At 43.6% G+C, this 24,222-nt stretch overlaps 2 protein-coding genes across 7 annotated transcripts in view; one reads left to right on the top strand and one right to left on the bottom strand.

Moving 5' to 3' along the window:
* cldc1 (C-type lectin domain containing 1) overlaps window positions 1-24,222 on the top strand; it is a 182,627-nt gene that overhangs the window by 29,851 nt on the left and 128,554 nt on the right. The window lies entirely within an intron of this gene.
* ddr1 (discoidin domain receptor tyrosine kinase 1) overlaps window positions 1-24,222 on the bottom strand; it is a 79,735-nt gene that overhangs the window by 29,520 nt on the left and 25,993 nt on the right. For all 6 annotated transcript variants that reach the window (XM_015950263.3, XM_015950265.3, XM_015950267.3 and 3 more), the window contains exons 2-6: window positions 22,968-23,122; window positions 14,115-14,217; window positions 8,185-8,260; window positions 3,709-3,861; window positions 1,321-1,468 (exon numbers count right to left, since the gene is read on the bottom strand). In XM_015950263.3, the coding sequence (XP_015805749.1) occupies window positions 1,321-1,468; window positions 3,709-3,861; window positions 8,185-8,260; window positions 14,115-14,217; window positions 22,968-23,064 (577 nt within the window). In that variant the 5' untranslated portion in view covers window positions 23,065-23,122. The remainder of the gene's footprint in view (window positions 1-1,320; window positions 1,469-3,708; window positions 3,862-8,184; window positions 8,261-14,114; window positions 14,218-22,967; window positions 23,123-24,222) is intronic.

The raw sequence follows: 24,222 nt of genomic DNA, 5'->3' as shown, positions 1-24,222 counted from the left end.
CTACGATGTAGCCACAGCTGTAGAGGAGAGGCTGCCGAGCACTGGCGCCACCGGTCCCTCCGACCACCACCAGCAGGCAACGTGGGTTAAGTGTCTCGCCCAAGGACACAATGACAGCAACAGACTGAGCGGGGCTCGAACCTGCAACCTTCTGATTACGGGGCGAGCACTTAACTCCTGTGCCACCGTCGCCCCAAAAGATGAATGGAATTTTTCACGTTTGTTTATAGAGGTGGTAGAGACCCACATGGCAGCATTTGCATAAAATGTCCACTTTAAGTCACACAGAACTTAAAGGGGACAGCTCCAGTCGCCCAAACAGTTCATGCAAAAGACTTTTATGTGATGTTCATTTCACACCAAGTAGCTATCTTCATAAGATTTGCAGCAGCAGCTAGCTTTAGCACAACCACTGCAGCCAGGGACTACCCCCCGCAGGAAATGTCTGAAGCAATAACTGTAAGAGGATTTGCATGAATTTCTATGACATTTAAAAGACTGAAATGAATTTTAATTGACAGAATTTGCTCTTGAAGCGGACTTGTGTTTATGAGCCAATAACAGGTGGACCCAAAATCTCAGTTCACACACACACAAACAAAAAAACCCCACAGAAATAAAAACTAGCTGCTCTTAAAGACCATAGTTTCTTCCTCCATCACTGGAATGTGTTTAGCTGGCATTTAAGTTGTAAAACTCCCAGTCCTGTTCTTTCCAAGCCACAAATAACTTATTAAAGTCAATCTTCTAGTTTAATATGCAGCTGATCAGCGTTGGGGCTATGAGAGGAGAAACACCAGCTAAATCTGTTCTGTAAATATCTAACACACACTGGAATGGGCTCAGAGTTTGTATAAAACTCAAAATCTACAAGTTTCTTCAGATTCTTTGGCCAGAAGTTGAACTGAGCTTCTGCACCTCTGAGACCACAAAGGATCATCTTTTAGAGAGATGCTCCCCCTGAAGACACAGGACAGGAAGTGAGTATTCTCAGGTCACTGATGATTGTGATTTACGGAGAGCGCTGTGCTGTCAGAGGGAGGTGGATGGGGCAGTAGAGGGAGGAGAACCAGCCATAAATACTCCACGTTGTGCTTCAGGAGGCGCCGAGACGACACTATTCATCAGGCAGTGGCTTCTTTTTATCGGGGCAAACCCCTCAGAGGCTCCCAAAACACGCACTTGTAATCATTACCATCCGATTTCTAATTAAACCCAGGAAGAGAGAGAACTCTCTTAACACATGAGGAATAATCAAACTAGATCTAAGAGAGTCCTCCACAGAATAAACAAGACACACACACACACACACACACTTACCATTCCACACACAACCGTAGAGCTCCACCCGAAGGCAAACACTCATCACCCGGTCAGCCAGGGGGTAGAAGCGGACCATGCGGGCCACGATGGGGGGACCGAGGTCTTTCAGCACAACATCATAGGTGTTCTCATTACCTGACACCACCTACAGAGAGGGACAAGTACAAATACTCAATTACACGATACAACCCTCTCTCTGTTAGTCTTCCAGGTTGCCTGTGGAGTTTTCTTAAATCTCGCCTGAAGGCTCAGAATTTTCATTTTAGATTTCTATCAATTTAAAAGGAGTTTAAAGAAAATTAAATTTTTATAATGTAGGATGAAGGCAAGACTGATTTAAGAGCGTGAGTCTCAAAGTTTGTAGTGATTTGGCGGTGGTAAATATTTATTTTTGCTTTCAGGCACATCTTGATCCACGTCTCATTAGAAAAAATGCCATAAAATATAATAAAGTTGAGTTCATTTTATAACCATATTTACATTTATCATTTACAAATGTGACCTCATACACATTACAGAAAATATATGAGCTTTCTATATAGATGTGCTTCCTTATATTTCAATAAGAATGGCATTGATGAGCTAAATGATAAGATTTTTAAAACCCTCTAGCAGGCAGCAAAGCTATGATGTTCTCTCAACAGACAAGATCAGTGCAGAGCAGGTGTGAGTGCACCTGAAACACAACAAAGAGAATTTTGAGGACAGTATAGTGTTAAGAAGGGAAGCGAAGAAACCACTCCTCTCCAATCCCAAACATGAGGCAGACTGATATTCTCCTGAAGGCCTCGGGATCAGACTGATGTTCTACTTAGGGGAAAAGTCCTCTTTTCTTATCGTTTGGAGCATCTGGAACAAGGATCGTCAGGGGAAAATAAGGCAGGTGTGTGTCTGTGTCATGCCAACAGAAAAGCATCCTGGGACAAATGATATGTGAGGGATGCTTCTCAGACAAGGGAGTCGAGTCACTCAGTTAAAAAAAGGTAACTAAACATCCTCCCTGAGGAACTCCTCCAGTGTGTTTTACAGCATGATGACTCTGTGCCAGAAGGCTTACCAACTAAGTGGAGGAATTAAACATCAACATTTCGAACTCACAGCAGGAAACTCGTTGAGAACATTAAGTGAATCCTCAAGAGGCAGATAGACTCCAAGCCTCAAGTACACAAGAATAGGCTGCCATCGGTCAAGGTTTGGACTAGGGTAAATATTCAGGGTCTCTCTTTGAATTAACTTCATATTCAAGTGAAACTTGAAAAATTAGAATAAGGTGCAAAAGTTATTTTTTATCAGTAATTGAACTTTCATCCATCCATTTTCATCTGGTTATGTGGGGTTGGGTCATGGGGGCAGTAGCCTAAGCAGAGGCTAAGACTTCCCTCTCCCCAGCCACATGGACCAGCATATTGTGAAAAAGTTCAATATTCCAAACTCAAAGAGTCACACACTAATGAATCTAAAAAAAAAACTGCAAAGGGATTCTGAGCCTTTAGATGGTCCATGGACGTAATTTTCATTTGAGAAGTGGGGGGACACCGGGGGGGGGGGGGGGGGGGGATCTTTACAGTATGCTCTAATGGGAAACAGGTTTCAACACAAACGGCTGCTTTCCGCTTGTCTTAGAGCTCAACCAGTGTCAATTTTATATAGCGTAATATTGTTTTTGGATGGTAAAAAGTACAGGGGTCAAAACTTGATTTTGGAAAAAGTGGGGGGACAAGTCCCCCCTGTCCCCCCCCAAAATTACGTCCATGAGATGGTCTCTCAGTCTAAGCTGGATTACTGAAATAAATGGACTTTTGCACGATTTCTCAATTTTCCAGTTTCACCTGTAATTATCCAAAAAGCCATTGAAACCTTTGAACTGTTTGTAATATACCACAATAATATCCGAGAAAAAGATCTAAGACTCTCGTCTCATTCTCCAAACCTTTGGCCACGGCTGTAGACATTAGCTGTTGGAGGTCTAAATTCCCCAAGCTATCTCGTAACAGGGGAACAGAACACAGAGCAGGACTTACCGCCAAAAATATCGAGCATGTGCCAAATGCAAAAAGATATGCCTTTATCTGCACAAGAATGGACTTTCTGCGTTTTGTTCGGCAGGCGTGAAGGCTTACGTCTGAACAGAAACATTGTTAGACAAAGTTGAGTTGGCCCAAATCCCAAGTGTTCTTAGTCCAAAAGGAGTAAATCAAATACAAATGAATAAAACAGGGAGAGGATTAATGCAACATTTATGCTCAACAGCCCAAGGACACGGATCAATGTTCTATTAATAATTGAGAGTTGGCCCCAAAGGCTTTTTTTGACATTCACTTTTCTGTGTGCAGAGCTGAGATTGGGCTGTAAATAAGAAGTGGAGGGAAGAGAAGTCCCGCTGACCTCTTGTCCCCAGCGGTCTTTCCAGGTGATCCATTTTTGTCCGTCTCTGGAGTAGCGTAGCCGATAACTACGGGCGAACTCCTGACCCAGGCCGTCGGCATGGCGACCCTGGGTGCCAACCAGAGCCAGGAAATGGAGTTTATGAAGGTCAACCTACGGGAAACAATCAATCACACGTCTCGCAGTGAAACAGATATTTGTACTAAGACACAGAAAAACTTTAGATATCTGAATATTGTTCAAAGAGATGGAAGTTTCTTTATTATTGAGAAAAAATTCACGACTTTTTTTAAATCAATAAAGCTTTTAGCCCAAAAATGAGAAACAGGTAAAATTGTCGCCCTAATTTTGCTCAGACTCTATGCTTTAATCTGTCTACTTCACCAGTGTGACTGATTAGACTGGCATCATGACAACAAACAGCCGTTTCACGACGTTTGAAAATGGCTGGTGCTACACTGCATCAGCCAGAGAAAGGCTTTGTCCTGCAGCACCGGGACCTTTTAGAGGCACTGGCTGAAGGAGTCAGATGATGGGTGAACTGGTGGAGAGACTGCTAGTAGAAGAAGAAGAAGAAGAAAGTATCATTTCTATAGATAAAAACCACGAGGCGCTTCACAAAAACAAAAAATGTAAAAATATAAAAAAGAATTTAGAAAATGGTTAAAAATATATTTAAAATGAGCAAAAAATACAGTTGTGATTAAAAAACAAAATGTAAAGAAAGAGAGAGTGAATAGGAAAGAGGGAAATCAGTGGATCCTGGGGACGGTGGAATAGGTGGGGAGAGTAGAATAAAGAGAGAGAGGTGAAGAAGGTCATACAAAAGCCAGCTTGAACAAGTGAGTCTTCAGCTGCTTTTTAAAGGAGACCACTGAGTCCACTGATCTCAGGCTCAGGGGGAGAGAGGTCCAGAGTCTGGGGGCCACAGCAGCAAATTATCTGTCACCTTTGGTCTTTAGCCTGGTGCTGCACAACCAGTAGGCTTTAATCACTGGACCTCAGGGACCTGCTGGGGGTGTAGGGACTAAGAAGATCACCAATGTAAGATGGTGCTTGTCCATGTAAGGCCCTATAGACCAGAACCAGGATCTTGAAATGAACCCTGAAGTTGACTGGCAGCCAGTGAAGCTGGAGGAGAAGCGGGGTGATGTGGGTGTGTTTGGAGGACTTGGTCAGAAGCCGAGCACAGGCGTTCTGAATCACCTGCAGTTTTAGGTTTTCTGATGAAAATTATTCCTCTCTGGGATGAAAATGGGTAAATATTAAGGACTGGAAATACTTGGCTAGATGAGGAGAAGTGTGAGCTAGCTTTTCACTGTCTGCTGGATGAGCATTTATCCAGATCCAGCCAGCGATGATCCAACCAAACACCAATCCTCGCTGAGCGCTGAGGGAGCACAGATGATTAGCTGATCAGCGCCATTACAAGCAGGGTATCTGCAGGTTTAAGGGAGCCAAATTTAAGACTTTTTAAGACCTTTTTAAGGCCACTTTGACCAAATTTAAGCTATTTTAAAAATTTAATTTAAGCTATAATTTCCAGCTATTGCCTGGAACCGATGCTAACCACGTCGCAAACGTGGGATTAGCCATCCAGTCACCATTAAACTTGCACTTCCCCATGGCGCAAGCTCCCACTAGCTTAACCAGCTAATGTGCCCATCTAAAAATAGCCCCCTTTCACAACCAACTGAATGTGTACGGTTACGCTTTTGCCAACATCGTACACAAAAAATGCTGAACACCAACTAGAAAGTCACGAAAATTTTATAGAAATAAAAAATATTTTGTTTATTGGGTCTTTGGTAATTTAAGACCTTTGGAAACTGTATTTAAGGATTATTTGTAATTTTTAAGGATTTTTAAGGCCTTAAATTTGGAAAAGCTAATTTAAGACTTTTTAAGACTTTTTAAGGACCTGCGGATACCCTGTACAAGGATTAACGCGGTCACTTCTTCTTCTTCACTATCTTGCAGCTTTATTGGTCTTTTGTGATTTGTGAGAATACAAATCTGCATGATGAGCTAAACACCTGGATGTTTTCATTCCTACTATCCACAAATCTCCAGTATCATAAAGCAAATGTCTGCAGCAGTCACAAAAACATGTACAACTCACAGACGGCAACAACTCCAAGTCAGGGACTCGCGTTTAAATACACTTGAAGCAAAAGGAATGCATGGAAAGTCAGCTACAAATTGGATTATATTTTCAATTACGCCGTACAAAACAAGGAAAGCACATATAAATTTATTTCCTTCCGATCCTCCAAAGGCAGAAGAGAAAGCAACGCATACTGGGAGAGTCTGAGCAAGTATGAAGAAAGAAGTTTCTGTATTTCTCTAAAGAAAACTGCTGCGTTCACCGACTCGTGGCTACAGGTCGTACAATTTACAGGGGAAAAAAGTCTAAATAAGGATGGAGTATCCAGACAGACCGAGTCAAGCCATGTTATGGCCTCTCCTTCATATAGCATAGTTTTGTTTTATTTGATTTCAGGAGATGTGGATTTATTAACGCGGTTTAAGCTATCTCAGTTTGGAGAAATCACAGAAATTCAATTCAGTGGATTTCTAAAGCACCAAAATCTCGACGAGAGTCGTCTTGAGGCCATTCACAAAGTGAACTATCCAACTGAGTTCAGTTCATTAGGCCAATTATTAATTGCATCAAGTCACTGACAGTCAGTGTCTTTACAGCAATCCTCGTACTGAGCAAGCATGTAGCGACAGTGGAGAGGAAAACTCCATCAACAGAGAGAAACCTCCAGAAGATCCTGGCTCAGTAGCAGCCGTTCGTCACGACTCACTGGGGATTGGGAAGATTCTTATAGAAGATTAAAGAAAACAGCTACAAAGGATCTTCCACCATCTTTAAAATTGGGGTATGCACTTTAAAATGTTTAAATGTGACCATCTGACCCGGTCCTATGATATACAGCAGGACATCTTTCATAATTTATATTTCCCTTAAGTCGCTCCCCTGGCCTCTAAACTAACTAATTATGTGAGCCTAGAGCTCTGACTAATAGAATTGCGTATAGGGTTGTCACGGTAACCGGTGTAGCGGTAACCCCGGTAAAAAAGTTGACAATAATAATAACCGTCTTGTTTTTTTAAATATAAATTATCTCAATGGATTACCGTGGCTGCGGTGTAGGCGCGGTGTCCCTTACCAGCCACCGTATCATCTGCAGAAGTTGCCGGCGGCACATGCGCACTTTGTTGTTTGCAACCAAAACTTTCTTGAAGCTAAAGCTGAAATAATGGCCAAAGGAGGAGACGGCAGCGCTCAGGACATTTATTGTCCCTCAAAGAAGACAAAGTTGGAAGTATGGACATTTTTTGGATATTTGAAGAATGCCGAGGGACAGTTGATAGAAGACGGCTATCCTGTTTGCAGCACGTGCAGAAAAAGTGTCTGTGAAAGGCAGCAACGCTTCAAATCTCATCACACACCTGCGTGACCATCACCCACAACTCTACAGTCAACGCAAGGCAAGCTAACGTTAGCGTTTTAGCTAAAATGCGTGATCCGAGGATTTGGGTTGAGGGAGAATGCAACGAGTCGCTATATAAAGCAGCCGCAGCGCCGCTACCTGCATATAAACCGTGTCGCGGACACCCCCGTGTTGAAATGATGCTATGCATTACGGGGCTCCCAGGGGCAGATAAGAGTTGGTCTCTCTCCGAGAATAATTATGAATTCAACAATGATTACTGCCTGATGACATTTTCCCAAATCTGCAAAGCTCACTGGAAGGGCACAAACCGAGGACAATATTTTCCTGATATAGGGTTTATTACTCAAGTAAGGGTAAAAAAGTATCTGATTAGAAGGCTACTTGAGTACTGAGTATTCTGGTCTGGTCTGGTCTAATATTTTTAAAATGATGACATCAAACAGACTTAAAATAAGAAGTTATGGGCAAATATTGGTATTTTAAAGACTAAAGGGGAAAAATGTAAACAAATAAACAACATAATTACAAAATAACAAATTGTAGGCAAAATTTAGACACAAACTGAGGACAATATTTTCCTGATATACAGGGTTTATGTAGTTTCCTGAAAATGTAACATGTTTAAAAAATACCGCGATAATACAGAAAACCGTGATAATTTTGGTCACAATCACCGTGAGGTTAGACTTTCACACCGTGACGACCCTAATTGCATATCCACAAAATAAGGAGCTGTCAATCACAGACAATGAGCCCCAGTTCCCAGCATGCACCGCGGGGGTGAAGCATACGTCTAAGTCAGCTTGGCCGACAACTCTGAAGTTGCAAGTGGAATATTCTGGTGATAATGGCTGGGTGGCCTTTTATTAACCCTGTAAAGGGTCATTTAGCAGATACTAACTCAAGGAAATGATTTAAAAATGTGAAAAAGTAGAACGGTGTCTCTTTAACCATAAAACTCCTCTTCTAGTTGTAGAAAACAGCGACTGTGACTGCAGGGTTAACTGACCTGAAGGTATTCCGATCCACTGGGGAAGACTGGTCCAGCTGGACACCACGCTCCGTCTCCTTCTCCGGTGCTCAACCTGGGACACGGACAGACATATTCGTGTGAAATAAAATACCTTTTTTTTTTTTTTTTCATCACAACCAAACAGGTGCAAACATTTCAAATATGAGACAAACCCCCAAACATTCCTCTACCACCATGGACAATATCAGAAGTTTGGATGGGGGTGCATCTGAGAGAAAGACTGCAGACTGACAAACATCCAGCTGATTAAAGGAGTTTCCTTCTTTCACGAACGCAGTCGACTTTGTCACATTCTTCAAACCTCACAACAAGTTCTGGTGAGTTCTGTCGGGGCTCATTTTTACCGTGACCACACACACGCATCAAAGATTTTCAGTCACTGTGACCTTCCTGGCTCCAGCCGCAGAGGAAGAGTTTGTTCTAGCATCACATTTTGGCCACAAGAAGACCACAGCCTTGGCTGTGTGTCTGTGAGTCTGGATCCACTCACTCAGGGAGCTTTGGAACCAGCTCCAGGCCACAACCACGCTCTGACCACGGTGGAGGCCTTTCTCAAAATGAAAGCTGCTGTCCTGACCGCCAGAACAAATCACTGCATCAACTCGGTTACGCTGATAGGGGCATTTGGATTTCAATCAGCCCCTCCCTGCCCTTAGGGGGTGAGATCATTCAGCTAGAGCCTCAAGATTAGATCAACACATTAGTGATCCGTCATGTCCCGTGATGGAGGGCGGAAGAATGAAAATGAGCCGATTTTGGACCAATATTCACCAGTCTGCAGAATTAAAGTTACAACTTAGTTTTGCCAAGTAGTTAATTCTTTTCTCATTTGCTCGACAGCAACACCAGCCAAGTCTTTATCGTTCTTCACTCACCTCCTTCATCTCTTTCTACACGATGATGCTTTTCTGGCTGAGAGTAATAACTCTCTCAAAAAAAATGTTCATTCTGCATCTCTCAGAACATGCTCCGTCAGTCTAAACCCATTCCTTCCCGTTTTTCAGGACACCGCTGCAGCACTCATTTATTTACTGAAGTTTTTTTGTTTACGTCTGCGGTTCTGCCCGTTTTCTCCCTTCCTCTCTCAGGGTTTCCCTAATGTGTCTTAAAAACAGCTTGGACTAACAATCACTTCCACATGGCTGGAGACTCGGCCAGGAGACCCAGCCTGACAGAGACAAATTAACTCAAACGCGAGCACATGATCCTGCAAAAAGCTCTTCCACGTGGCTACGGCGCTCACGGATCAGAGCTCGGTGCCACACAGACAAGGTGGTAATACAATTACCAAATGGGTTTTATAAGGACACACACACACGCACACACACACAGGCTGTGATCATTATCCATAATTTAACAGACATCTGAAACATTTTGCCAACATACTACGAATAAGCTATGCAGACAAACATTAGTCTGCAGAAGTGCTGTTACTTTATTGACATATTACTCAGGTGGAAGCAAAGCACGCCGTGTGCATAAATATATGGCAAACAGAGTTCATCAGTAAATGATTTAATAAATACAGCACGATCAGTGAATGTAAAACGTCCCGTGGACATTAATCGTTGGTCTTTAACTCATTCACTGCCAGCCGTTTCCTGATCGCTAACGGTCTTCGCTGCCAGCGTTTCTCACCGTTTTTACTGGTTTTTAAGAGTCACAGAACGTTGTGCGCTAGGATGGTGTTGATGCCAAAACACCCAAAACAAAGAGGAGACTCACCTCTTACATCAGGAAGAATCTGTGTGTTTAGAGTGTTATCCGTTCTTTCATAATCCGTTGTCGAATTGTGATCGGCAGAAGCTTTTCCGGTTCACGCCTCACTTTTTTTTTACAGGAATGGCCCAAAACGATCTCCTAAGACATGGAGGGTCTGCTTCCTGATCACGTGACGTGTGACGTATGTGGATGAAGATCGGCTTCAGGGCTGAGATGTTTGTTCTCTCAGTGCGGGGGCTTGTTCCGATGCTCAAACAGTAAAAAAATGCAAATGACGACTTTGGTCGTCAATGGCAGTAAATGAGTTAAGAGGTGAGTATTTGTTTTCTGACCTAAATAGACAAAATTGTAAAAACAATCTGAACAGATTTAATTCTTTCTCATTTTTTGTGAAAATGCGAAGATTTTGGACTCTTACCTCTCATTTAGAACATTTTGTTAAAAACACGGAGCAGGTTCCTGCTCCTCTGCCCTACTGGTTGAAAGTGGAATTACAACTACCGTAAACAACCCTGCTGCAGCCTGCTGTTGCTAGCGTTAACAATGAGCTAACACTAAGATGGATCCACTAACACTAAAATAAACCATGAACTAAAAAATCCACACAGTTAAGACATAAAATATTATTACAAGTCCATTGCAAGTAACAAAGCCAGGTCATCATCAGTTTTTTTGTGCTTCATATTAATGATCGGTGAACTGAAAATGCTACCTGCTAGCATAACATCTAACTTTTTATTTGCACTGTTCCAAAGTGAGTCTGCAATATGCTTGTTGGTAAAAAATCTTATCATGAAAAATGTCAATCTACATCTGACACAGAATTATACCACTCTAGAATTTTGACCGGGGGGCACACAAAACCACTCCAAGAGCCACAAATGGCCCCCGGGCCGCACCTTGTACATGTCTGGTCTAGAGCTTGGAGGGGACTTCTGTTGTGAACAGGTGCTACACAAAAACAAAACTGATAATTATGCCAACTTGGAATTAAAACAGCATTAATGCTTATTGACCACGTTAGTTCTCGTCCATAACTCTTTGATCTTTTTATCTATGGAGTCTAATATCTCCTTCATCTGTTCACAATCTGCTTTGTTTGAAAGGAAAAAAATCAGTAACCATCCAGCCTCATAAATATTGTTCAAAGAGTTCTATTCTGTGGATTCCTTTTAAAGCTCCTGCACACGGTCTAGTAGGACAGAAGTCAGGTCCAGGTCGTCTCTGAAGCCTCTGCCGTCTGACTAAACATCTGATCGAGTGTGAATGCATGAGATGGAGCAACAACCTGCATAAAGACCGAGAACCTAATGAACACTTTAAACCTCTTCCAGCACAACTCCAAGAAGAAAGTCTTTCCCAGAGACTGGCAGCATGTTATGCAGCCATCTCCACCCTGAAAAGATCCAACTGGCTCATGGTAGCCCCCCTCCTCCACCTTGCCAATTCCAAATACAAAGTGGAGCCTTATGTCCACGGATGGTCTATGGGAGCTGATCCATCTGCTCCCATAGACTTTCAATTCTTTTATCAGCCTGGAAAAAATGTCTGGCACAATATCTGAAAAGGCTAAAATAGAAAATTCTCTTTTTAACTTTACCCTAGTTGTACATCATCTGAATGACTGTCTTCGTTTTAAATGTTACAAAAAATGCTCTGATAACCACTTGCTTTTTAACTGAAGAGGCAGAAGAAAGTGTTTTATTTGTTTATGTATGCACAACACTGTAAACGCCAGGCCCTTCTGCGTTTGTTTTCCTTCCTGGGTCTTCATAATCACGACTGAAAAACTATTTTGTGTTCGCCCTCCTGAATGTTCTACGGAACATATCAAATGTGGGCAGCACTCCAGATTCAAAAGGACTGGCATCAGAGCCTTTAATCCGCCCTATCATGTCTCAGCTAGTGCTGCTATTCAAAGTGGTGATTATGTGTTCTTTATAAAGAGCTCTTTCATAGGCAGGCATTGAAAGATAGACAGAAATGAAAGAATCCTACAGTGAAGCCCAATTCCTTCCACCAATTATTACACACAGTTTGCATCAACACTAATAATTTTACTTTCAGTCTTAATTTTGCATTACCATCCCATCCATCCATCCATTTTCATCCGCTTATCCGGAGTCGGGTCGCAGGGGAAGTAGCCTAAGGCGAGAGGCCCAGACTTCCCTCTCCCCAGCCACTTGGGCCAGCTCCTCCGGGGGAATACCAAGGCGTCCCCTGGCCAGGTGAGAGACATAGTCCCTCCACCGTGTCCTGGGTCTATCTTTAGGCCTCCTCCTGGTTGGACGTGCCCGGAAAACCTCACCAGGGAGGCGTCCAGGAGGCATCCTGACCAGATACCCGAGCCACTTCAACTGGCTCCTCTCGATGTGGAGGAGCAGCGGGTCTACTCCGAGCCCCTCCCGAATGACAGAGCTTCTCACCCTATCTCTAAAGGAGAGCCCAGCCACTCTTCGGAGAAAACTCTTTTCGGCCGCTTTTATCCGTGATCTCGTTCTTTCGGTCACTACCCAAAGCTCATGACCATAGGTGAGGGTAGGAACGTAGATCGACCGGTAAATCGAGAGCTTCGCCTTCTGACTCAGCTCTCTCTTCACCACGACAGGCAGGTACAACGCCCGCATCACTGCAGATGCAGCACCAATCCACCTATAGATCTCACGCTCCAGTTTTCCCTCACTCGTGAACAAGACCCCGAGATACTTAAACTCCTCCACTTGGGGCAGGACCTCATCCCTGACCGGAGAAGGCATTCTACCCTTTTCCGAATCAAGACCATGGTCTCAGATTTAGAGGAGATGATTCTCATCCCAGCTGCTTCACACTCGGCTGCGAACCGCTCCAGCACAAGCTGAAGATCACGTTCTGATGAAGCCAACAGGACCACATCATCTGCAAAAAGCAGAGACCTGATCCTCAGGCCACTAAAACGGATGCCCTCCACACCTTGGCTGCACCTAGAAATCCTGTCCATAAAGGTTATGAACAGAATCGGTGGCACAACTTCACGAGTTGTGTCAAATAACACTAAAATATCTCAAAAACTAAACCTCACATTTGTCATATTTTGATATTTTGATGAGGAGGAGATGAAGACCAAGAGTTTGATGTATAATATGTGCATGGTATGTAAAAGTTAGGTCATTAATGGAGTAAAAACAGATATATTTTTTAATATTACATTTTAATGGCAACATCGGCTTATACTAAGGTTAGATCTATAATACTGGACATCCCTACTTTAAACGCCACCCATCAGTCGGTTAACAGCATTTGGTTGGTGTAAAAATCTTACATTCAGTGGAGCCCTATAGGGGGAAAGGGTTACGATGATTTTAGGGGCTCATATTAACTCTTCAATAAGTTCAAAGTTATATAAAAATTGATTTTTAAGCTGTTTTCACTCACTTAGGTTGCATTTTACTGGACATTTGAAAGATTAGCCAAGAATTCATACGATGTCTGTGAGGAAGCGGACTATGGTGATCGTTTTATATTATAGGCTGCCTCACTTAATGTAACGTACCATTTAGAACAAGTATTGCCGGGGCACCTCGGCTTTTCCCTTCACTTCTACAGGTGTATCTGAACGAAGCCTGACAAATTAAAATAAAAAGGTAGAGGATGACTCAATTCTGGCTCTTTAGGACATTGATGGAGTCGTTAATGTTGGGAGTGAAAAAAAAATGGATACGGTGTGACTGCAGTTTTTCACCTTGTGTTACTTTGCTATTGAGGCAGAAGAATTACAGTTTTTAATCAATCAGATTTTATTTATAAAGCGCTTTTAAAGGAAAGTGCTTTACAAAATGACCCCAAAATCTCATAACAGTTAAAAAACATTAACACACACACACACACACTTATATTCAGCTGAGTCCAGATGAGCCAAGTAAGGTATGGCAAGGAAACGCCATCAGAGGAGCCGTCTGCCCCGGCAGCATCAGGTCTTCCACACCAAGTCAGGGCGCTCAGAGGAGGGGGAGCAAAGACCCCCACCTCCACTTAAACACTACCTGTAGAGCGCCCAGGAAGCTACAGTTGACCACCCCCGGGGCAGAGGGCCCCTACAGAGTTTTTAGGATAGCTTTTGTGTGAACAGAACTCTCCTTCATAACAGTAAGTTTAACGAACACACACACACACACACACACACACACACACACACACACACTTCTCACCTTCCATGTTTGGCCTCGGTGGAGTCTGACCAGGCGCTGGAGGCGGTGATGTCAGAGTCTGGGATGGTGCCATCCTCCATCCCCAGGGCGTATCGACACTGAGCTGTGAGGGAAGCAGAGGAGACAGAGACGGGATGAAGACAGCAAAGATCTTGTGTGTTTGGAGCCTTTGTCCAGAAGAAACTTAATATTTCCACTGGAGTGTCAGAGCCCATCATTGGTCATGGAGCATAATGCTGTTATGTCATCTCTGAGAAATCTTCCGGGTTTCTCGACTCCTCACAGAGAGATCGCCCTTTTTGTTAAAGTCATTTGTTACGGTCTCACACCACAGCCAAACATGTTTAAACTCTGTTTATTTAGAATTTTGACATTTAATCTCCATAAAAGCTTCAGGAAAACGGCTACCAGCTATAAATGAAGTCAAGTTTTTTTTTGTTTGGACAGTTACAAATCTTGTGTTTTCATTCAGTTAAAAAATCTTCTGCTTTGAATAATGGTTCCCAATCTCGGCCATGAGGTAGGTGTGGAAAAGGTCAAACCTAGGAGGTTTTCAAAGGAAACTGAACTTAAATTAAATACTAAATAAATAAAAATCATGGAGATGTTGGAGTAAAACAAAGTTAGCAAGAGTGAGGTCAAACTCCAAGTTGATTTCTGACCTCAAAAACTCAAATCTTAAAAATTTCACAGTAGTCTAGAGGCGCGTTCCTTCTATCGGAAACTTCTGGGTAATTTCATCGGACCTTCTTGGTCTCCATTTCACCGGGCCATTTCAGGGACCAACCGAGTAGCATGTAGTCAGAATGGTCCAATAGTGTCAATAGGAGGGACTTGTGGATAACTCCAGCTGATTGGTTGTAATAAGAAAATAACGGCAGACCTGCCAAACAACAACATTAGAAAAGTTGCTGGAGAAGCAGAATGGAAGAAAAAGAAAAGCAGCACTGACACTGCTTTAAAATGACTGTTTCTAAACTGTAATCCACCCACAACACCGTAAATCACGGCGCTTCGCGATCTCCTACAGAGCCGTAAAAATGCCCCATCTTCTGGTCAATGAACGCCACTTTTTACACCTCACAAACACCCTCCTGGCCCCCCGAACAGATTCAATTAATGCGTACTATGACAGAATACATTTATAAGATTTTATTAATGTCTGTGTATGCCTTTTGGCACTGATCACTGACGTCACTCACTGTTGAAGCAGGTGCCGTATGCTGACTAGGGATGTGTATTGGTGAAATTCTGGCGATACGATACGTATCACAATACAGGGGAGACGATACGATATATCAATATATTGCGATACTTTCAGCCAGACGATATTAGCTTTATTTTTTTTAGATTGATTTTTATTGTAGGAAAATTCAATAAACAATCCAAACGGATACGCAACATGTTTAACATGAGGCATCTGAACCATAACCGAGGGATTTACATTTCAATGGTGGAAACAAAACCCACTGCACATGCTGCCCACTAGTGGTCGGCGTTTGAATTGCACCTAAAGAAAAGAAAATACACAAATGTAAATTCTTCCAAAAATTCAATCCACAGCTTTTGAATATCAATTTAATATCGCACAAAAAATTCATGATAAATTGCAATACTGATATTTTCTTACACCCCTAATGCTGGCATCTTAGCAAAGTCCCGAAAGGGTCAAATTTAAATGGAGACACGACAGCTGAGAGGACCAAACCAACACATTTTCCCCCTCCCAGAAACTTCCTGGAACCCTTATAGAGGAAACACGGCCAAAACCATTTACATCAGTTTCCCATTACACAATTACATAGAATTCTCGGGTTGTTAGGTAAACTAAGACATGTTCAGCTCCATTTGGAGACGCTGTGGTCCATCTCGTCTGCATTGACACCATTCCTGTCTTTTATTCGCTTTGTCTTTCCAACCATCTCTCAGCCCCACACACAGCCTCCACCCTAGGGCTCCAGCAATCCTGCACTGCTCCAGTTACCACCGCTTTGAGATTTGCAGAAAAGAACTGAAGGAAAAAGAAAAAACACAGATGGGTCTCACGTATCTGCACTGACTCTGCTCCAGTGGCAGCATCATCAAACAATCCAGATAGCGTGGTCCCAGGCAGGGATTATCTAAACAGCCAGCGATCTGCTCTGAAGTTATCACGGGGAGGAGGCGAGGGGGGGGTGTTTGGTCAGTGATAAAGTGGATAGGGGGTACGGGACAGTGATACGGAGGGCGACAGAAAGAGGAGGAGGTGGGGTAGGCGTCTAACTCACTTTCTGTCATTGAGTCAGCCAACAGGAATGTTGGGCTGGATGACAAACACTACAAACCTCACTCAGCGAGCGAAGTGCGCTCAGTTCCTCCACACCCTGAGGACAGGTGCCCATTTCATTACATCATCGTGGTTGCGCCATGCTGCCAGCCGTTCCTCAGACCAACTTCAGTTTTCCCCCTCTGTTGTTTTCCTTTCAACTTCAAACTGTCATGAGTTCAGATCCATTCAAAAGCCAAACGCTTTATCATCTGTGAGGCTTAGATTCAGGGTTCACTTCATGCAGGTATAACTGGTTCTGGTTGTTTAGAGCTGCTGTAAGTCACATTAATGGAATAAAAATCTCCATTTTTAACCTAAATCATTATCAAAAGGTGAACTAACAGTGAAGTTACTCGGATTTTGCATTTCTTGTTTCTTTACCAACAAATTTGTGCAAGTCTACACTTAAATGCCTCTATTTGCAAGAAAATTGGTTTGTGGAAAAAGTGTCCAGCTTGCCTCGTTTAAGCATCGACAGGAAAGAGTAATGTTGTCCAAATAATGTATTTTTTAAACCTCTCGTCATTTTGATGGATAAGTAATCAGCCAGGGAGACAGGAAACGCATCAATACAGGTACCAATGAAACTCGTATACAAGTGTCTGCAGCCTTCACTATTGACTTTCTGGATCTCCCACCCAGCTCCACGGATAATCACAGAGTGAGATATTACATGAATGCAGCAGTTAATCTTTCGGAGCGCTTAAAGCCAGCGAGCAAGCATGCATTATGCTACAAGCTGCTGCTTTCCGCTCATTTCTGCTGACCTGTGTGTTACTTTCCCTGCAGCGAGACAGCATCCCTGCAGAAAGTCGCCTGGAGGAGTGAAACGTGTGAACAGCAGCTGAACAATGAGTACTGATAAATTTTCCACATGTTCTCCAGAAAAGTTTTAAGATTTTCCACATACAAGAACAACTCTGGAAACCCCAGCTGGGCTGAAGATGAGCCAGTTTTCCAGGGTTTGGTCTTACTGTTGCTGTGGGGGAAAATCCGGACAAAACGGGTCACACACTGGAGACCGGACTAGTTAAGGCTGGTCTCTAAATAAGATTTCCACAGGTTCCAGGAAATGAACACTCAGCTGAAAACAACCAAAAGTGCAACATCAGGTGTGCACAAAAAACCCCAGCATTAATCAAGAATGCTGCGTGAATCGTGTCAGTAAACAAGTCTATGCTGTTGCAGCTAAAAATACCTGCTTAATGGTCCTCTGCAGAGAGACGCATGTTTAAAATTTTGGGCATGTCTCCGTCGCCCTCTGTGAGCCCAGCGGAGAGCCCTTGCGCCGACGCATAAAGGCGTTGCGCGTCTCCGCACCAACGGACGGAGAAATCATGGGAACGAGCATGCGCACCTTGAGAGTAAACATCACGCCTCTGCAGTTGGCATTCATCCATGTAGGGTTGTCACGATACTAAAATTTCAAACTCGATTCGATACTTGAAAAAACTCGATGCTCGATTTCGATACTATTTAAAAACACCCATTTATCAAACAAGTTTATTCAAAAAATAACATTCCTCAATTTATATTACAAAAATTAAATGTTAAGAATTAAGTGTATTAAGTGCTTAAACCTGTCAAGTATCAGCATTTTTTAAAACGTGCATACAAAAACTGGTGAAAGTTAACACTTTAAATCATGAATTGTCTCACTATATATACACTATTTGCAGAGTGATGTTTTGCTGCTTAAACTCTGTTTAAGGTGCATTTTTGTCATAAACTGTAATACCATATGTTTTGTTCTGTACTTTTGAACATATCTGTTGGTCAATAAAGAGAGAAAACGAATTTCTCCACAGTAGGACAAAGGTACATCTACCGATAATCTTAATAAAAACAGACTGGCGCACGGCAGTGACATCATTAAAAGCGCCGGTTAGATTAGCCGCAGCTAGTCTGTTTACGCCTAGAAATCCCAGACCCGCTCCAAACGAACAGGGGAATCACATTAATGATTCCTAACAAAACCTTTCGACATGAAGATGTTTTGGTGCAGATAATGTCTTATTTCGAGGCTGCACCATGGGTGCCCGTCCGCACCCGTTATATGGATATACACTGACGGCGATTCGGCGATGGACCTACGGTAAATACCCCGGGGAATCCAAGTAGCACCAAAGTTGTCAGTGTGAGTAAACAAACGTACTGCATGCTAGAAATTAAGTCCGGGTTGCAATAAACGGGAGTTTCCTTTAAGCACATAAGCGTGAATATACAACTACGTGTCGGACTTGGTATGCTAATTAAGTTGGGCTGTGAAGCGCCTCCCAAATTCGCTGTTTATGTTTTTGTTTATTTATTTGGCGGACAAAACTTGGATCGGAGACAACTCGCGTGGGAAATTGCTATGTAGCCATGCGGCGTCTTCTTCTTTTTGTCTGGGAGGCGGAGGCTGCTTTACAGCATCTGGCTGTCGTGCGTGTCGGTGTACTTGAAGAAGGCTGTGTATAATAGTCCATAATATCGATACCACAGGGATGGAATATCTCATTTAGATACCACTTTTAGTATCGATTTATATCTGGGTATCGATTTTTTTGACAACACTACATCCATGTGTGTCACACGTCACGTGATCATGAAGCAGACAATCCACGTGTTAGGAGGTCAGTTCTGCACGCCGCCATCCCTTAGGAGAGGCGTTAACCGGAAAAGCGCCTGCAGCTCACTTCCGATAACAGATTGAGAAAGAATGGAAAAAGCCCCAAACATGCAGACTTTTCCTGACGTAAAACGTGAGTCTACTTTCTTTCGGTAGTTTGGGTGTTTACAAGGTCACAGAGCACAATATTCTGCGACTCCTCAAAAAAACTGTAAAAATGCTCAAAAACACTGGCAGTAAGGTGTTTTCTGATCAGATAACAGCTGGCATCCAATGAATGGAGATTTGAGTCATTTTGAGGAACCCCGTTTGGACTAGCTGTTAGCCTATCAATTTAGTTAGAATCAAAGTTTTTTTTTAATCATAATTATATAATCTGGCAACAAAACCACACAGCTGATAAAATCTATAGCGTTAAATGGTTAAACTAGAAATATGATTGTGGTTTTTGTTTTTTTACTGAAAAATAAATGACAAATGTCTGAATTCTTGAAAATTTCTTGAAAAATGATAAATGACCTGCACTTGTAGAGGACTCCGAAGACTCCCTCCACTGCAGCTTTACTTGTATTGATATTATAGAAGCTGCAGTCAGAAGGTTGCTTGCTTTGCAAACAGTCTCTGGTTGCACCAGGTTGGCTCACACAGATGCTTCCTTCCAGACACTCTGACTGACACTTTCATGAAGTGCCTGTGCATTAGCAGTCTTGACGGTCCTTGGGTGTGTGTGTGTGTGTGTGTGTGTGTGTGTCGGGGGGGGGGTTGCCGCCTATCTCGCTCTCCTGTTACAGACGACCGACTGGCAGACAGGGAGAGGACACAGGATAGCCTGATGATAGTGGATGGAGAATGAGCCTTACTGATCTGCGAATGTGGGGAGAATGTCAGAGCAGCGGGGCGGACGGGTGTAGAGTGAAGGATGGGGTGAAAATGAAATCAGGATTTTGTTTGAATCAAGGGGGGGAAACTCAAAGCCTGGTAATCCGTCCTGTACAAGTAAATATATAGTTTGGCCACAACCCATAGAAAGTTCAGTCGAGGGGCAGAATTTATGGCTGTCTTTCAAACCGTCTCCGCACGCTACTGGACTACGAACAATGTGACGTATTCACCACTACATGTGAGCCAACGGGGCAGTCTGCCGGACACCGTCAAAGACACAAATACACTCTTTTTCAAAATAAAGGGCTTAAGTGCTTCTATCTGCTCTCGACTCAAAGAAAAGCCCAAATCTAAAGGGCAAAGTTGATGCCAAAGTCGTTTCAAACAAGCTGTTGCCGACTTAGGTGTGCCGCTCCGTTGCATCATCCCACCCACCAAGCTGATATAGCGCTGTGATTGGCACGCCACCAGATTGGTCGGGCCTGCAGAGGCTCCAATGGAGCAGGCTACATGGACATGCACAGCAAAATCTTGTCTGCCTAGATTTCTATAGGATACTCTACCCGCCAAAAGTGAAGCAGCAGTGACAAAAATTCAATTATTAGGGGCGCACCCTTTTGATTGACAGGTGTCAGACGAGCCATCAGTGCTAGCACTAGCGGCTTGTCCTCTTGCTTGCCTCCTGCAGCCTTTGACACTGTTGACTATCACCTGCTACTGGAGAGGCTGAGAGGCTGCGTAGGCCTATCAGGATCTGCTCTGGAGTTCTCATCTTTCTGAGCGCTCCTTTTCTGTGGCCGTCTCCAAGTTTAGGTCCTCAACCACTTCTCTTACCCATGGTGTCCCACAAGGTTCTGTGCTGGGGCCTCTGCTCTTCCTCCTCTATCTGCTTCCTCTTCAGCACATCCTGAGCTCCTTCAAAGGAATCTCCTACCATATTTACGCAGATGACATCCAACTGTACATCTCCTTTAAGCCCCACGAGACATCTAAGCTGCAGCTGTTACACACCTGCTTAGACTAGCAAAACCTGGACGGCTGGGAGCTTTCTACAGCTGAATGAAGATAAGACTGAGATCCTCATCTGTGCCCCAGACAAGCTGGTTCCCAAAGTCAGAGACTCTCTTGAGCCCTTTTCAGATTGACATTCTGGAATAAGTGTGGACAATTCAGTCCGGTTTTTAACCAGAACTGTGTTTTCGGACACACCACTTTTATACCTGAACTTGTCCTTTCAGCTGCCTTCACACAGCAGATGTCTGAGGGGGAGGGGGTGGGAAGGCTGTACCCGGATATTGCGTAAACATATTGCAGCAGGCGTACATGCGTCATTTACCCAAACAAAGCTATTCCGACAAAACATGGCAGACGAAGAGATAGAATTCCTCTCACTGATCGGACTTTTGTTAAGCATAATTCTGCGCACACGAAGATGCATAAGAGAACTGGATGATGAAGCTCAATGGTTAATAAAGGAATCACGGAAGCGGTGCGAAGCACTTCGTCGCGTGTCTAGGAGACGGTACCGTAGGAGGCGAGCTGCCATGGTTCGCCACATGCTACAGGAGCGAGCTATCTAGGTGCGCACAGCGTCCCCCGGACTCCTCCTCCTCCCCCTTCTCCCTGTCCGGAACTCGACCTCACCAGTCTGAAGCAGCCACCTTGTCCGTGACAAGTCCGGTCCTGTTACTAGGGGCTTCATCTGGTTTAATTACGGAAAAGGTTATCCGGATGTTTGTATTCAGCCACAAAGGTCTTAAGGACAGAGTCCCGGACATTTCCGTTTTTCATGGCCTGTCTGAAGGGGGCTTTGGTCAGCTTGCTTCTCACACCAAACCCTCTGTCAGGAATCTTGGCGTGACCTTTGACCCAGCTCTCACCCTGGATTCTCATGTCAGTTCTCTTCTTGGCTCTTCCTTCTTCCATTTCAGGAACATTGCTAAGCTGAGTCCCATTCTGTCCTGCTCTGAACTTGAGACAGTCCTCCACACCTTCATCTCCTCACGCTTAGACTACTGTAACTCTCTTTTCACGTGTCTGAGCAGAACCTCCCTGAACCGTCTACAGGTGGTTCAGAACGCCTGTGCTCGGATTCTGACCAAGTCCTCCAAACACACCCACATCACCCCGCTTCTCCTCCAGCTTCACTGGCTGCCAGTCAACTTCAGGGTTCATTTCAAGATCCTGGTTCTGGTCTATAGGGCCTTACATGGACAAGCACCATCTTACATTGGTGATCTTCTTAGTCCCTACACCCCCAGCAGGTCCCTGAGGTCCAGTGATCAAAGCCTACTGGTTGTGCAGCACCAGGCTAAAGACCAAAGGTGACAGATCATTTGCTGCTGTGGCCCCCAGACTCTGGAACTCTCTCCCCCTGAGCCTGAGATCAGTGGACTCAGTGGTCTCCTTTAAAAAGCAGCTGAAGACTCACTTGTTCAGGCTGGCTTTTGTGTGACCTTCTTCACCTTTCTCCTTTTCTGCTCTCCCCACCTATTCCACCTTCCTCAGTACCCACTGATTTCCCTCTTTCCTATTCACTCTCTCTCTCTTTCTTTACATTTTAATCACAATTGTCTATTTTTTGCTCATTTTAAATATATTTTTAATCATTTTCTAAATTCTTTTTTTATATTTTTACATTTTTTGTTTTTGTGAAGCGCCTCGTGATTTTTATCTTGAGAGGCGCTATAGAAATGATATCTTCTTCTTCTTGCTCCAGGGAAGGCCTCAGCCTTGGTCTCACATTAAAAGTGTCACAGCCTAAAAGGCAGAGGGTAGCGAACTCGCTTAACCACGGTTTTCTGGCTAAAAGCGCCCGCCAAACTTCGCTAGCTTTGGTTAGCTCAGGGTTGACTCGGTTAGCTTGTAGCTACATCGGCTCAGGGTTGATCATCTGTCCTCAGCCTCACAGCCCCATTCTCAGCTCCACCTCTTTGCCCATTTTTGTATTTTCTGAGGGTGACAAGACATGCAACGGGTGATGTCACGGAGGCCGAGTCCCATCTTATAAATCCAGTCTATGGTTTTAATGGATAAAACTGTGACATCCTACCTGGGTTAAAGTGCCACTCATGCTCCTCTGATGACACCAGCACAGCCAGAAGTGTGATTACTGAGACAGGAAACAACTGAGCCACCGGCGAAGCCATGACAGCATAAAATCCTCTGGTTACGTGTCCAGAGACTCACTGAGGGCCACAGGCATACCTGTTGGGTAGAAAGGGGAAAATTCAGACCAACATCCAACACTTTAGATTGCACCAAACCACCAGAAAATTACAAGGCGTTTTACTTTAATGCTCCCACACATGCACACGTTCAGCTGTAGCCCGAGGCGGCCGATCTCAGACTCGGCATTGCCGTCAATAACTCAACACGCTCAACGATGGCCTCTCATTCCAAAGCACGCTGCATTTCTCGCAATTAGGTGTTTCTCAGCATTTTTAAGCTGAGTGCTGATCCAAACCCCCTTGGGAGCGAGCACAAAACCAAAACACAAAGACCAGTTTCACAGACTAATTTGTTTTTCTCTTTGGCTCTGCAACGCAGTGATACAATTATATGTAGCTGCCTTTAGAAAGGGGACAAACAGCTCTGTAACTAAGGAGGATATAATTAGCCATCCCAATTTTTTCACACAGGATTTTATTCAGTCTGTTTTTGAAATGCCAATCATTCATCTAAATGATTTCAAACCTACTCACTCTTAATAGGATGAGGTGCATTTGGAGCACCTGGATATGGATGCCTGCTTGGAACGAATCCCAAAACAGGCAAACTAATAAAGCAATACAAATAACGAGCGACAGAATAAAAAATATCCCCGTTTTCAGTTAAAGAGAATATTCTACACTGTCTTTTTTTTTTTTTTTTTTTTACCTTTTCTTCAAAGCTTTGTACAGCGTTTTATGTGTGCAAGTCTTTTAGTATAAAGCCCAAAGTAAACAACAAAAGAAACGATTCTCTCCCACTGAGGACACTGCTCTTAAAATGCCTGAAACCTTCCGTTTGTTCACTTAGCTGTTCTTCCCTGCGGGCTACGCTCCGCATGGCTGCAAAAAGCAACGTGATGGTCACTAACCAGAAACCAAACTTTAAGGAAGATCAAAACAAACCCAGTCATACTGGTGCTAGACACAAAAAGCCAAGAGAAACTGTCTTTAAAACTTAGACGTTTGACATGTTAACTTTTATGTAAGTGCACATTGATTAGTTCTTATAGGTAGCCACATCATTTAATTTTTGAGATCAGTGATTTTGAGTGGATGTCTGCTCGTCTCCACTACAGGAGTTGGTTAACTGGTGTG

Source organism: Nothobranchius furzeri, chromosome 5, assembly GCF_043380555.1.
Source record: "Nothobranchius furzeri strain GRZ-AD chromosome 5, NfurGRZ-RIMD1, whole genome shotgun sequence".
Taxonomy (NCBI): Eukaryota; Metazoa; Chordata; class Actinopteri; order Cyprinodontiformes; family Nothobranchiidae; genus Nothobranchius; species Nothobranchius furzeri.
The sequence above is the reverse complement of the archived record's forward strand: the minus strand, read 5'-3'. Positions and strand labels throughout refer to the sequence as shown.